Source organism: Euleptes europaea, chromosome 18 (genome assembly GCF_029931775.1).
Source record: "Euleptes europaea isolate rEulEur1 chromosome 18, rEulEur1.hap1, whole genome shotgun sequence".
In the NCBI taxonomy this organism is placed as follows: Eukaryota; Metazoa; Chordata; class Lepidosauria; order Squamata; family Sphaerodactylidae; genus Euleptes; species Euleptes europaea.
Window position 1 is genome coordinate 25,068,259 of NC_079329.1, and position 16,002 is coordinate 25,084,260.

Below are 16,002 nucleotides of genomic sequence, written 5' to 3' on the forward strand. Positions count from 1 at the left end.
ACTGGACTCTTGCTCCTTTCTGCTACAGAAAATATTTGTGTTAGTCTTTAAGGTGCTACTGAACTCTTGCCCTTTTCTACTACAGAGAATATTTTTGCTAGTCTTTAAGGCGCTACTGGACTCTGGATCTTTGCATATTCCACCAAGGGAGCCCAGTTTTTGTTTTTCAGCCTTGGGGCCACCTCTCCAGGTCTGGTTCCTGGTGCCTCTGCTCGGCTAGCCTTGCAGAGAGGCAGCAAAGGCCTCTCGCCCCAGATCTGGGGGTGGGGGGGAGGGAAGGCAGCCCCCCAAGCGGCGATCCCAGAGCCAGGAGGAAGGCAGCCAGCCAGCCAGCCAGCCAGCCAGCCCGGACCCGCTTCCTGCCTGACGCAGGCTGGTGACGGGCACGGGGCGGGAGGCTTTGCAACGCAGGCGGCTTTGCATCCTCCCCCTGGCCGGGCTTCCTGGCTCCCCGGGAGGAAGCAGCCGCGGCGCGCGGCTCCCCGTGCAAGCATGCACCGGCGGGGGGTGGGGGCGGGGGCCATCGCCAAGAAGAAGCTGGCAGAGGTGAGGTTTGCCCCCTCCCCTCCCCTCCGGGCTGGGCTGCTCCCCCTTCCCCTCCTGTCCTCCAGCCCTGCCCTTGCAGGAGGGGAGGAGGAAGGGGGTTCCCGGGGTCCGAAACCCAAGCGGTGTTCTCGCGTGTGGGTGTGACAGCTGGGCCTTGCAGAAAGCGGGGAGGAAGACTGGGGCCATTTATTCATGGAAGGTTTGGCATTGGATTTGTCACTCTTTACATGCACATTTTCCCCCATCTGGATTCTCAAACCTCTGCACGGCGGCTTCTTGTTGAGTTTTGAGAATAGGGATGGGGGAAAAGTGCATCTAAAGAGTGGGAAATCCAATGCAAAACCTTCCATGAATAAATGGCCTGGGTGAAAAAAGATGCTGGGACTAACTGAGATGGCGAGGCTTACAGCTTTGAAAAATCAGAATGATAATGATCAATTTTTTTGGGGGGGGGATGGGAGATTTGGAGAATGTATTGTGACAATTATGCTTTAACGCCCTGGTTCCCAACCGGGGCTCCGCTAAACGAAGGCCCGCGAAACAGAGTTATAAACCCATAATAAATTAATATTTTCAATTAAAAGTTCTCTATTATAAAATATCTATATTCAGATATTATTCTAAGGTTCATGTTTAACTGACAGTTGTGATTAAAGTTTATTTTCAAATTCTCTGAATTTTCATTTTGAACCTTGGGGTCCCTGCACCGAACAAAAAAGTCCTAGTGGTCCCTGGTCAAAAAAAGGTTGGGAAACGGGACCATTTGGATACTCTTTGATCTAATCCCTTATTTATACTTTGTATAAATTTCTATATTGGGTATTGCTTTAATAATGTTTGATACAATAAGAACAGGTTAATTAAAATAATATTTGGATTAGTTCCGTTAGCAAAAGTCTATGCAATTTAATTTTAGATGGAAGAGGGAGAGGGGGAAGTCCTTTGATTGTTAAACTAAAAATATTACTTGCTTTTTCTTTTTATTATTACTACTATATCTGTTTCTGTTGATATATTAAATGAAAAAAAATAAAAAAATAATTAAAATAAAAGAAGAAGAAAGCTGGTAGGAAGAAACGACATCCCTTTGAAATGTGGTGCTGGAGGAGAGTGTTGCGGATACCGTGGACGGCCAAAACAACAACAACAAATGTGTGGGTTCTAGATCAAATCAAGCCTGGACTGACCCTAGAAGCTAAAATGGCTAAACTGAGGCTGTCGTATTTTGGTCACGCCATGAGATGACAAGAGTCACTGGAAAAGACAGTCATGCTAGGAAAAGTGGAGGGCAGCCGGAAAAGAGGAAGACCCAACAAGAGATGGATGGACTCTATAAAGGAAGCCACAGCCCTCAGTTTGCAAGACCTGAGCGAGGCTGTCAAAGATAGGACATTTTGGAGGACTTTTGATTCATAGTAGAAAAGGGCAAGAGTCCAGTAGCACCTTAAAGACTAACAAAAATATTTTCTGGCAGGGTATGAGCTTTCGTGAGCCACAGCTCACTTCTTCAGAAAGCTCATACCCTGCCAGAAAATATTTTTGTTAGTCTTTAAGGTGCTACTGGACTCTTGCTCTTTTTTACTACTGCAGACAGACTAACACGGCTACCCACTGTACATTTGATTCATAGGGTCGCCATGAGTTGGAAGCGACTTGATAGCACTTCACACACACACACACACACACACACACACACAAATCCAAGTTGTATCTTGATGATTTCTTCTGCCCTGAATGGCAGATTGGGGCGTGGCAGGCTGTCGGGCTTGAAGGGGTGGCTTTTTGAGTTGCATTCCTAACATGGGGAAAGACAGAATGCCTAGAAAAAAATTTGATTTCTTAAGGACCTCTGTAATAGGGTTGCCAGCCTCCAGGTAGTAGCTGGGGATCGCCTGCTATTACAACTGATCTCCAGCTGATAGAGATAGTTCCCCTGGAGAAAATGGCCACTTTGGCCATTGGACTCTATGGCCTTGAAGTCCCTCCCCTCCCCAAACCCTGCCCTCCTCAGGCTCCGCCCCCCAAAAATCTCTCACTGATGGCACAGAGGGACCTGGCAACCCTAATCTGTAACTGTTCTTCCAGCTTCCTCAGGGGTACTCCTGGGAAATTGTTTTCCACCCACTGGGTAGACACCGTGCATACTTGCGCACCTGTATCCCACAAAGCTGACGTTTTGACTTGATTTAAGAAGCAGCAAATAATACATTTCTTCCCCACCCAGCTGACCATTCTGGTCTTTTGCTCAGGAGTGAGATGACAGGTATGTAGGGTTGCCAACCTCCAGTTACTAGCTGGAGATCTCCTGCTATTACAACTGATCTCCAGCCGATAAACATCAGTTCACCTGGAGAAAATGGCCGCTTTGGACATTGGACTCTATGGCATTGAAGTCCCCAAATCCCACCCTCCTCAGGCTCTGCCCCAAAAACCTCCCGCTGGTGGCAAAGAGGGACCTGGCAACCCTACAGGTGTAAGTAGTCCCCACGTCTTTCAGCCCTGTATTGGTTGGTTCGTCTCTACTCCGATTAGGTGCTTTCCATATGCATTGTCTTTGGTTGTCGGACCATGCTGTTCGATTGGCTGCTGTTTGTCCCCCTGGAGTGACCGACCATCTGTCATTTCCTGCCTGACCCCTTTCTTCACTGACAACCAAATCAGCTTTTCAAATAATGTATCATCTGCCACCTGGTTATTGTTTAAATAAGGCCTGCATCATGATTCTAACAGTATCACTCTGTAATCCTGTAAGGAAGGAATGCAGCAGCAGGTTTTGTACCAAGGCAATGTCATGCTTTAGGCCAGAAGTTGCCACTTGGGCAGCAAATAGAATTTGTCTCAAATCCAGCAATCTGACAAGGAAATATTGGGCTGACTCTTGGGATGCCTGTATTGCTTTTGGCAGCTCAAAGTGGGATAGCTTGCCCGTACAGTATTTCATTTATTCTGTACTGAGATGCACTTTACCTGTTCTACAAAGTACCCCAAAATTATTATTATGAGTCCACCTGACATTATCTGAAAACAAAACCTAAATTAAAACACACACACTCCAAAAAAGAACCCAGTTGTGAGAATGACACATGAACACATGAAGCTGCCTTATACTAAATCAAACCCTTGGTCCATCAAAGTATTGTCTACCCAGACCAGCAGCGGCTCTCCAGGGTCTCAGGCAGAGGTCTTTCACATCACCTACTTGCCTCGTCCCTTTAACTGGAGATGCTGGGGATTGAACCTGGGACCTTCTGCAGGCCAAGCAGATGCTCTACCACTGAGGCACGGCTCCTTCCCAAGGCCGTGATCTGGGTTCTGGCCAGGTCAGTTTCATGTGGGCCAGGTGTCAACAGCTGGGATTTTTGTGTTGATGACCTTGGAACCCAGTGAGACGGATATGGGGGGAAATGTGTTTTTTCTTTCATTATGTAATCAATGGGGGAAATCCAGCAACTTTCTGTTTTGTTTTTCCTCTGTAGGCCAAATACAAAGAACGGGGGACAGTTTTGGCAGAAGACCAATTAGCCCAGGTGAGATGGGGCAATACTTTATGGCAAGGAAGTAATGTTGCTTGCACGTAACTTAGGCTTCTGTGCCTGATGCTTAATTGAGCTGTGGAACCCACTGCCACAGCACACCATGAGGATTAAGGGCAGAAAATGAAAGGCAAGTTGAAGAAGAGTCCACACAAATGATAGACAATCAGTGGAATATAGGAAAATAACCAATGGGTCATGAATGATAATTTTTAATAAAAGGCTGGAATGTGTTTGTTTTTCATTGTGTCTTTTAAGTTTTGTTTGAACAACTCGATGCTCTGGTGAGATTGTAATCTGTGTATTACACCTCCTGTTTTGTGATAATTTACTGGTTTGCCATTAGTTAGGTATTTTCTTATGTTCAGTCGACTGTTTGGATTCTTTCGTAATTTGTCTCATTTTCTGTGTTGGGTTGGTTGAAGGCAATTCCTCCCTTCTTTTCATTGATGAGGATTAAGGGTGTGTGCTGTCTATGACGATTACCAGTCATCTCTAGAGTGGGAATTTCCCTCTGACTTGTCTGACTGGCTGCTGTCAGCAGTTGGGGGTGTTGAGATATAGATGAACCATTCTGACAGAGGGAGATGGACATATGGTCTCCTGCGCTTCTTGCAGGAAAGACAGTGTAAAAATGTATCGATTAGACTGGAACGATAAAATGCTTTGAGAACCAGTCTGGCTGCAAAACAGGATATAAATGTATCAAATAAATGGCATCCGGTTATATGTCCTATATGAAATACAAGTCTATTATAGCTTTCTGATGCGTAAATGGAGTGAACGGTATTTCAGGTCAGCCGGTTCAGTGTTTCTCCTTTTCTCTTTTGTGTCCCTGTTTACAGATGTCCAAGCAGCTGGACACGTTTAAAACGAACCTTGAAGAGTTCGCCAGCAAACACAAACAAGAGATCCGTAAAAACCCGCAGTTCAGAGTCCAGTTCCAGGACATGTGTGCAACAATTGGCGTGGATCCACTAGCATGTAAGAAAGGAGAAAGGCCCAGGGTGGGTTGGGGATGAGTCTTGGGGCACGTTCAGTGCCATCCTAAACACTGAAAGTTTGCCAAGCACTGACTTCAGCTTGTACTGCCCTTGTACAAATCTATGGTGAGACCACACTTGGAATACTGTGTACAGTTCTGGTCACACCTAAAAAAAGGATATTACAGAGCTTGCGAAGGTGCAAAAAGAGCAACCAAAATGATCAGGGGACTAGAGCAACTGCCCTATGAAGAGCGGTTGAAACGCTTAGGGCTGTTTAGCTTGGAAAGAAGCCAGCTGAGGGGAGACAGGATAGAGGTCTATACAATTATGCATGGTTTGGAGAGAGTGGACAGGGAGACGTTTTTCTCCCTCTCCCATAATACTAGAACGCGGGGTCTTCTGCTGAAGCTGGAGGGTGAGAGTTTCAAAACAGATAAAAGGAAGTATTTTTTCACACAACGCATAGTTAAATTGTGGAACTCCCTGCCCCAAAATGTGGTGATGGCTGCCAACTTGGAAGGCTTTAAGAGGGGAGTGAACATGTTCATGGAGGAGAGGGGTATTCATGGTTACTAGTAAAAATGGATACTTGTCATGATGCATACCTATTCTCTCCAGGATCAGAGGAGCATGCCTATTATCTTAGGTGCTGTGGAACACAGGCAGGATGGTGCTGCTGCAGTTGTCTTGTTTGTGGGCTTCCTAGAGGCACTTGGTTGGCCACTGTGTGAACAGATTGCTGGACTTGATGGTCCTTGGTCTAATCCAGCAAGGCCTTTCTTATGTTCTTATGACTTAGGGTGTACCTCTGCTTAGGATGGCACTGTTTGTATCTTTGCTGCCAGTCTAACCTCCTGTACTTCTGTACTGCTGTATTGTGGTCAGAACAGCAATAGAGTTGCTTCCCAAATAACTGATTTGACTCTGGCATAGTGTTGTAGTTAGCGCATTGGCCTCAGATGCGGAGATCAGGGCTGAGATCTCCACTCTTGCCATGAAATGTATTGGTTGACCTTTGACCTGTCACTCCCTCAGCCTAACCTACCCTTCAAGGCTCTTGTGAGACTAAAGAGAGGGAAGGGGGAATCATGTATGCTGTGCACACAAGTCTGATTGTAGCTGATGTTCAGTAATTGTGTAGTTGTGGTAACAACGGGGGAAGGGGGTTTGTAAAGATGGTGGGACAGCTTCTCAGAATTGCTGAGTGAGAGATCCCATTTGCCTTCTGAGTATGGACGGCCACAGCTAGAATCTCTCTTCTCAGATTCTGAGCCTTAGACAGACGTTTCTGAATCATGAGGACTAGAAGATTTTTAAAAACATCTATAGTTATTAAATTGTTTATCTGAGAGAATATGAAAACGTGCAGCCCTATTCACACTTTCCTTTTGCATTTTTTTCTGCAGCTGGTAAAGGATTCTGGTCTGAAATGTTAGGTGTTGGCGACTTTTACTATGAGCTAGGTGTCCAGATTATCGAGGTCTGTCTGGCTCTGAAGCACAGAAACGGAGGTGAGGTTGTTGGATGCACATCTACATACTCAATATTTCTGTTTCTCTTGTTGTGACTCTCCTTCTTGCCTGTTCTCCACTCTACAGGTTGATTGTTTGCAAGCTTTTTGGCTGAACGGGAGTGTCCTGCTCAAAATATTATTATTATTTGCTATTCTGTTATTGCCTATTCTATTCTGTTATCTGCTATTCTCGTTCTTGGGTGGCAATAGGGCAGCTGCACACAACAGAGCCAAGCGGAGGCTGCTCGATATTAACCTGCTTCTTGCCTGTTTGTTCCCGCTAGGATTGATAACCCTGGAGGAGCTCCATCAGCAAGTGCTGAAAGGCAGGGGAAAGTTCGCTCAAGACGTCAGCCAGTAAGTGTTGCGTTCCAGACCCTGTGTGCTCGGACTACACAGACAGAGGGCGAAAGAAATTAAACCTGTCCAGTGAGCGGACTGGCTTGAATTTGACTGTGGTTTCAGCCCGGTTTCAAGCCTTCCTGGGGCCTGAGCAGTCTTCATCTAGTGGAGCCTCTTCCGTCGGAGGAAGGCTCCTTGGGCCAGAGATGGGCTTCAGACTTGGTTGGATGAACCGGTAGGATACAAGTCAGTAAGCTCAGTTTGCAAAATTATTTTGCAGAACTCTTGTCAGTCAGTCAGTTTATTAGAACAGTACATGATTCGTAAAATATCCATTACATATACAGAATAAAAGGTATTAATTTTTAAAAGGAATTCAAGATGATCCAAAACATATAACTTCTAAAACATTATAAACAAACAAGATTAACCATTAAAATCCATGGATAATGATAGACACTATAATAAAATTAGAAATGCTATGACATTCAACCTACCTGAGGCCTGAACTGGAGAACTCTTGTCAGCAAAGCCCAGGGAGCAGGAGGGAAGAGAGGGTTGTGCACGGATCAGATGTGCACAATATGGAATCCCCTGGGTCAAGGCAGGTTGGGGGCACAGAAGGGACGCATGTTTTGTAGGAACCCCAAGACAAAAAAATTTGAGTCTGCAAACAAGTCTCCTTTGCAGAATGACACTCTTGAAAAATCACTCCTGGGGGACTGCAGGACTGGCTAGAACGGCAATGGATGCGGCATGGTGGGCTGCAGCAGAAAGGGGGAAGATTGTCAGACCAATTTCATTCTGGACAGTCTTCTCCAGGCACAGGACAAGAGGAGAAGTGTTCCTTAATGTGCGGGAATCTTTAGATCTGAATCCCAACCACTCAAAATTCTGCGCTAAGATGAGCTAAAGGGTGCAACTAAACGAATTGTGCAAAGAAAAACAATATTATTCTTTTAAATTTTGTTCAGTAATATTCTTCACTTTATAAACTACTGTTCTGTTCTTGGCAGTCATAAGGTTGTACAACCCCTTAATCCACCACCACTGAGGCTACTGTGATTTCAGCAGGTTTTACGCTCCCACCTTGAAACATAGTTTCATATCCATAAGGACTAGAAACGTGATTAATTTTTAAAAAATGAAAGCTTGAACATCTCAGGAAGCTCAAATGTGTACCTAGTGCTACTTTTTCTTTTGGCTTTCCTATGCTTTCATAGATTCACAGCATAAACACAGCCCAGGGTGTAGTCAAATTCAAATACCTTTATTGGCATAATACAATTTATAAAGTGTAGAAGGATAAAATTTAAAATAAAATGTATGTATAGTTCATTCCTAGATGGTATGGTCCTTCTTCAGACTAAGTTCCCATTGGTTGGCTGCTATCATCAGGAATCTTGCCACGTATTCTGTGATCTCAGGATCTCGATCGACTAATAGTTCATAAAGTGTTTTCCTAATGTTTGGGGAAAAGTTCGGAACTAAGGGTTTTATGAGGTTTTCTCTTGGGGAGTCATATAGGTGGCAATCCAAAAGTATGTGGGACAGGGAGTCAGGACATCCTGCACCGCATCTGCAGACTCTTTCTGCGTAAGGTATTTTCAAGAATCTGCCACGAAGGATCACCGAGGGCAATGTGTTAGTCCTGGCTTGCATAAAGATTTTCCTAAGCTTAGGGTTGTCAAGACGATCCCAATAGTTTAAGCAAAAATTTGGTGGGATTCCAAAATGTTGGGGTGAGCAAATTGGCGGAATCTGCGCTGGAACTCATGGTCAGCTGGTCTGTGTTTTATTAAGTTTAGAATGTAATTCTCACTAGATAAGAACAGGGAGTCCAGGTCAATGCCTAGCTGGGCAATTTTCTTTTTGATCTTGGTTGTCCATTCAGAACAGTCAGTCCAACAGGTGTCTTCCAGTAGATGTTTTAAGGGTGTAGTCAAGAACGGCACTGCTCAGGTGTCATCCTAGCCTGACTCTTCCTGTCCTGATTCCTCAGGGATGACCTCATCCGAGCGATTAAGAAGCTGAAAGTTCTCGGAAATGGCTTTGGGATCCTTCCCGTTGGTGGAACATACCTGATCCAGTCAGTGCCTGCTGAACTGAACATGGATCACACTGTTGTGATACAGCTTGCTGAGGTAACTGTGTCTGGAGAAGACCAATCAGAATGGAATTGGTCTGTCTCTCTTGTCTTAAGTCAGTGATCTCCAGTGTGGTGCCCACCATTGTGTTTTTCTGGTGCCCCCATCCTCCTGCTCCCAAGAATCTCTTTCCTAAAGTAAAGAGCTAATCCTGGCTTTCCTCCACATCGTTGGAGTAAGAGACATTGCCCTTGGGTTTTATTATTTATTAAATTTCTACCCCACTCTCTCCTGACCAAGGCTGAGCTCAGAGTGGCTCACAACCATCAAAACGCAACATATAACATGTAAAACCAATTCAATGAACACTCTAAGACAGGATTAAAATTAACCAACAACCAACTGGCACCTGTTTTGCACACTGGCCTGGGGACGGCAATCAGGAACCCTCCAAGGATTTAATAGAAGAAGAAGAAGAGTTGGTTTTTATATGCTGACTTTTTCTACCACTTGAGGCAGAATCAAACTGGTTTACAATCACCTTCCCTTCCCCTCCCCACAACAGACACCCTGTGAGGTAGGTGGGGCTGAGAGAGCATGACTTGGCCAAGGTCACCCAGCTGGCTTCGTGTGTAGGAGTGGGGAAATGAATCCAGTTCACCAGATTAGCTTCCACCGCTCATGTGGAGGAGTGGGGAATCAATCCCGGTTCTCCAAATCAGACTCCACCGCTCCAAACCACTGCTCTTAATCCCTACACCACGCTGGCTCTCCTTAATAGATGAAACAGAAAAAATTGGGGGGGAGGGGAAGCCAGCTATGATAACAAACCATTGCTACCCTCCACCATAGGCCTGACCTGTTTGGAAAACAGGAGGAAATGGGAGAACCCGCCAACTTTGGCAGCCATTTTGTGGTGTGGCTCGTTACCCTTTTCTCAGTATTCCAAAAGCTCCCGCAGGCTTAACAAATTTGAGGATCCCCTGCCTTAAGTCAATTGAACCTTGATATATTTTTTTTTTAAAGGTACAGCCTGATTTATTGGATAGCAGACTTTAGGTTTTTTTTTAAAACACAGGCATGTCTGTGATGCATGGAAGCATCTTCTTAAAAAACAAGAACGTGAAATTAAATCAAAATAGTTTTTGGCTAAACATTAGGAAGAAGTTTCTGACAGAGCGGTTCCTCAGTGGAACAGGCTTCCTTGGGAGGTGGTGGACTCTCTTTCCTTGGCAGTTTTAAAGCAGAGGCCAGATGGCCATCTGTCAGCAATGCTGATTCTGTGAGAGGGAGGGCAGGAAGGGTTGTGTCAGTGTTTGGCTCTCGTGGCCCTTTCTTACATGCCCAGGAAAATGCCAATCGCCACTTCGGGATCAGGAAGCAATTTTCCTCCAGGCCAGATTGGTCAGGGATCCTTGAAGATTTTTTTTGGCCATCTTCTGGGCACGGAGTAGGGGGTCACTGGTGGTTTGGGGGGAGGTAGTTGTGAATTTCCTGCATGGGGGGGGTTGTACTAGATGACCCTGGTGGTCCCTTCCAACTCTGATTCTATGAAGCATCTGTGTTTCTGAATTCATTTCCATACTTGATCAATGAATTTATTGATTAATTGTCCTGGTCCATTCGCAGCGCTGAGCTGTGATGGCCAAATGGGACCTCAGGTCAACAGCAGCAAAGGCGCCTCTGAATGGTGATTACTGGAGCTACCGGGGGAGGGGGAGATAGTAAAGCCCCCTCTCTGCACTTGCTGTCAAGTCTTCTGGAGTACCTTCATGCCCCCTGGGGAGAAGGGACAGCACTCTGGACTGGATGGGCTATTGGTCTGATTCAGCCAAGCTGCTCTTAACATTCTCAATACTTGTATGGTTGATCAGCTCTAGTGGCTTTAATGGAAACAGCCCTCCATGCAGGGAAGTGACAGATCAGCCGTTTTCAAAGAAGGGAAATTGTGTGAATGGGGCATTCAGAGGATTAGGAGTTGACATGAACACCCCAGCTTGTGCGTTACTTCTCTTAATAAGACTGCACAGAGGGAACGTCTCTGCAGGGGCATTTTAAAATGGACAAACCCAGGACTATACTCATGTGTGTTTGTCTGGTGCTGCAAGAAAAATGAGCAGTTTTTTTTAGTCTGCAACAGGTCATTTGGTGCCATCTGTACGCCATTATGGAACATGCATATCCCAGTGTGAATGTAATGTAGCATCACCTGGACAAGGTGTGCATGAAAAGATGACCATGTTCCAAAGCATGAAACTGCCTTGTACCAAGTCATCCTATTGGTCCATTTAGCTCCGCACTGTCTCCTCTGGCTCTCAGCAGCCCACTAAGGTTTCCCTCTGGATGCCTTTCCCAAACTTCACCTTTAGCTGGAATACCTTGGGCCCTCGGGCACGTGACACGTGGCCTCTACCACTGACCCTTTGACTTGGCTTGCATTAAACATCACTTCTGCCTTTAAACAGAGCCCAGAGCCTTCCGATTCTTGCTTGCAGTCTTTGCAAATGGCTTTTGACCTAAACCTGCTCACTTTGTTCTCCATTCCAGAAAAAGGGGTACGTGACCATCAGCGAAATCCAGTCTGGTTTGAAATGGGAAGCGCAGCGAGCCAAGCAGGTGCTGGTAGGTAAACTATTGGACGGTTGCTAGAAAGGGGACCTGAATTATAGGAAAAGCATGTGTTGCATTCAGAATATAAACGATGGAAGTATAATAATGCTTAACATGTGGATCGCCCTTTCAGTGTCCAAAGCACTTTTCAGATGTTACCACGGTCAGGAGGTAAGCAGCAAGTATTATTGCCCTGCTAACATAGCTGGAGAACAGAGGGCTTGGCAAAAGGCTACTTGGTGAGTTTATGGCAGAGGCAGGACCTGGGCCTGGGACTTTCCCAACTGCAGCTGCTTCTCGTAGCCATCACACCACACCAGCTCTTTTTGTGCCTGTATTTTAAGCATGTGATATACTGGGTGCTGGTAGTGTTGCTTTCTTTAAGGGATGGGAAGGGGGGCGAGCGGACATAATGAAAGGACTCACACTGAATGTACCCTGAATCGGACTGTCGGTCTTTTGAGGTCAGTATTGTCTGCTCTGATTGGCAACAGCTCCCTAGGGGTCTCAGGTGGAGGACTTTTACATTACCTGAAATCTTAGTCTTAACTGGAAATTTGGGAGATGGAACCTGGGACCTTGTGCATGCAAAGCGGCTGCTCTACCCAAAAAAGCACAAATACGTTAATGGGGCAGGGGAGGACCTGGGGGTGGGGGATACAAGGGAAGACAGAAGTATATGGTTTGCAAATCTCTACCCAGACCATTGTATCAAGTGCTGAGTATTGTAGCTGATAGACTTTCATTCCTTTATTGTGGGCATGCCATCAGTTAACCTGGCAGGCCAAGGTTTTGAAGGGACTAGCAGCCTTCTTAGAGATGCTTTACAGAAAGGGAAATGAGAGAGGCGAACTGTTGTCAGTAATCCAAGGGCGAACCATGCACAGATTTTTTTAATGCCAGCATGCTAAAATAATCACACAGGTCGCTCCTGTTTTTATTAGGAAGTGGCCACGCAAGGACAAAAAACTCACAACAGCCTGTGTTTGGGCTGTGAAAACTTGCCAGTTATCTGGAATGTTAAATTGTATAGCTCCAATGGGTTCTTACTTCAACTCTTTAGTGATCTGCTCTGAATTTTGATGTAGGTTGGCTCTAACGGTAAAAGGCTACAGACCCCTGGCATAGGCTATTAAATACGAAGCTTATCCAGCTTTTTCTTGCCTACGGTTGGGAAAAGACCTTTTAATGAGCAGATACCACTTGTGACTAGACCTCTTCCATAAACTCTGTGGCGATCTGGAGAACCACTTCCAAAAATATGTTTTATTGTGTGCGTTCACAGGACCACCTGCTGAAAGAAGGGATGGCCTGGCTTGACACGCAAGCCCCAGCAGAACCCCAGTACTGGCTCCCGGCCCTCTTCACAGAGCTTTACTCTCAGGAGATCACGCCGGAAGAAGCAAAAGAAGCGTTGCCCTGATGACCAAGGAGGAAAGAGAATTACCTGAGCTTCATTTAATGGAGTGGCGCTATTGTTGGTGTTTAATCAAATGAAACAAAAAAACAACAACTGAGTTGTATCTAACTCTCTTGTAAAAGTAAAGGGAAAAAAAGTCTTGTTAAGAAAATGTCTGTATGACCACATTCTTACCATTTCTGCCCTCCCTTCCTGTTCCCCTCGCTGCTGATTTATCTGATCTTCTAATAGGGGACCCTGACTGCTTCCCCGGGCCAGCTGCAGCCGTGTGTGCGGGTATACAAGCACCATTTGACTTTAATTTAGAGATTTTTCGGTTTTTAGCTGGGGGTAATTTTTATTGTGTCTTATGGTGTTTTTATCTGATGCTAGCCACCCTGAGCCCAATTTCAGCCAGGAGAAAGGGCAGGATATAAGTCTATAAATAAATAAAAAGGCATGGCCAAGCAGCAGCTTAAATGAATATTTAGGAAGACCTCTCTGGCTTAGAAAGAAGCAGCTGGAAGACTATAGGGATCGCTCTCCTTCCTGGGTCAATTAACTGTTTTCAGGATGGGGGTGGGAGTTGACACACTAGATGATGCTCTCCCCTCCCCCATTTCCATGACTGTTGAGTAAGATTCATAGGCCTTATTTTCGTCACTACTGCTTATTGGGAGCAAAGGTGCTATGTGGCTCTTATGCTAAAGTACAGTCCCCTCTTCTTTGGTTAAAAGAAGAAGAGTTGGTTGCACAGGAGACTGCTAGGAGGAAGTGCATGAGAGAAGATACAGGGTTGGGTCGAGCGAAATTGTCCACTTGAACGAGCGCTCTTGCGTTAGCAGAAATTTAAAGAACATGGCAGTTGCTTGTGCTAAGTCACACTTATTGTATCCCCACTTGTGCAAGCTCTTGGGCTACCAGTTTCTGGGTAGTATAATATATGGGGAGGAAAGTGCCAGATCTTGCACAGGCGAACCTGAGCGCAGCCAGTCTATATTTCTGCTTGCACATCGCTGGATCCGAGCCATAGCTTTTAGGTAATAGGGTATGTTTTTCCTCTTCAACACCACTGAATCAAATCTACAGTCACTCACCACCTGCAAATGTGTCTATACAAATCAGGCAAGTACATCCGTGAAACCGCGGAAAGGAGGCTTGGATACACTGAGAAAGAAGCTTTCGTTATCCGCTTTCTTCCTATGTTGCAATTGAACTTAAGATCTTGCGAAAACATGCATTCTTGAAGAAAACAGGCCCATCCTTTCTGAAATCCTGGTTTCGGCTTCTGAGCCATGCAGTCCAAAAGTTGGGAAGACATCGTTTTACCACTCCAGAAAGACATGGGGGGAAATAAAGAAACCTTCTGATCCTGCCAAAACAAACTTTATTGCACAAAAAAAACCTTTATGTACAATTGTATATAAACAAGGTTTACTTTACTTTATTACCCTTGCGCATTGTTTTTAGCTTGTTAGGCCTAAAAATTCTGTCACTAAACATTTGTCTAGCTCAGTCATCTAGGATTGTCACTTTGAAAATGGACACATTCAGAAAACAAATGGCTATGGGGCCAGCTAGAAAACCATATTCCTTTGTTCGCTTCTTACACCCACATGCGAGCTGCATTGTTTTTTTTTAAAAAAAGAATTAACCACATAAGGCATTTTCATGTTTTGTTCTGAAACAGAAATGTATATGAAATGGTTCAACAGCCAACATGCATCTGAAATGGAGATCTCTGAATCACAGGTACTCCGTACCCAGAGCGCCTCTATCCTTGGCGACTAGACTGGGGGGGGGGGGGGAAGCCAAATATACACATTGACGCAGTCCAGAGAATATTCGGCCTACCTAAGTCCTATTGACCACAGTGGGACTTAAAGAGCTTAGCTGATCGCTCAAGTCCCACTGTTTTCAACAGGGGTTCAAGCACGACTAACTTTTGCCGGATCAAACCCAAGGAGATTAAAAACAAACATGATAAGTTAAGCTTACCTCACGAAGTCTCCTCCAGAAGGCATCTAAATGCAAAGTTACGCTAGACATCTGGTTTTATTATTATTAAATTCCATCTGCTACTAACACCCTCGAAGATTATTTTCCCCTCTCTGTGGGGGTACATTTCCACCCCACTGCCAAAAGCAGATCTTTGCAAGCTGGCTTGCTAACAGGAAGGTTCACAAGTGGTTCTAAACCAAGGGGCGTCTCTCCACAAACCAGACAGGTGCGGGAGCAGCCGCAGGCCTGTGTGTGTAATGCTCCACCAACAGATAAGCAGCCCTGGCTAAGCCCATGGGCTTCCAAAGGCAGGTGGGAAAGGGGATAAAACCTGTGTGGCTCCATACGTGATACTGAGATGGCTGAATGAAAGTCTCCCTGCAGAAAAGGATTTGTGCAACCGCCACAGCCGATCTGCCTGCAAAAAACCTGCTTCCACAAGCAGACTTATTTGCTAGGACCAGAGGACATACCCTTAAGGTCGGGGACACTTGCCAGTTTCCTATCACTTTAAAAGCAGTATCTAGAAGCAAAATCAAACACGCACACCCCTGCAAGGCTTCGAAACTCACACTCTCTAGAAAGATGCACTTCCAGACCTAAAAAAGGTTTGCTAGGCAGCTGGATGATTATAACCGCTCCACAATTTGCAGAAGGCATGTTCTTCAGACTGCAACGTTCTCACTGCAAGGAAGTAATCTAAGAGAAGGGTTTCATGGCAGGTTATGCTCTCACTCAGACACTCTATGGAATTATGTACTTCAACCTGCAAAAAGAATACTCAGTTCTTCAAACACTGCGTTTTCAACAGTTCTGCTTTCTGCCTAGGCTTTACAGTGTTACTCAGACTGACATTTTCCAAGCTTCCCCTGCTTCTCGCATGCTTTGGACATCAGACTCCAGACTTGCGCCCAAAATATGGGAATACAAATGGCTCAAACAGCAAAGCCTGCCGTCACATCGTCAAATCTTCAAATTAGCACTG

The 16,002-nt window shown here is 45.3% G+C and overlaps 1 protein-coding gene across 1 annotated transcript; it reads left to right on the forward strand.

Annotated features, from left to right (window-relative positions):
- Positions 1–492: 492 nt before the first annotated feature.
- On the forward strand, positions 493–13,078 carry SNF8 (SNF8 subunit of ESCRT-II). The gene is made up of 8 exons (XM_056863963.1): positions 493–546; positions 4,023–4,073; positions 4,925–5,063; positions 6,472–6,576; positions 6,863–6,935; positions 8,923–9,064; positions 11,555–11,629; positions 12,903–13,078. The coding sequence occupies exons 1-8, from the start codon at positions 493–495 to the stop codon at positions 13,038–13,040; spliced, it is 777 nt and encodes a 258-aa protein (XP_056719941.1). The 3' UTR covers positions 13,041–13,078.
- Positions 13,079–16,002: the final 2,924 nt, after the last annotated feature.

Excerpts from the sequence above, each read along its gene's own strand:
- SNF8 (XM_056863963.1), top strand. The coding sequence starts at position 493 with ATGCACCGGCGGGGGGTGGGGGCGGGGGCCATCGCCAAGAAGAAGCTG. Across the intron at positions 5,064-6,471 it reads TGGCGTGGATCCACTAGCAT|CTGGTAAAGGATTCTGGTCT; the intron begins GTAAGAAAGGAG and ends TTTTTTCTGCAG. Across the intron at positions 6,936-8,922 it reads TTCGCTCAAGACGTCAGCCA|GGATGACCTCATCCGAGCGA; the intron begins GTAAGTGTTGCG and ends CTGATTCCTCAG.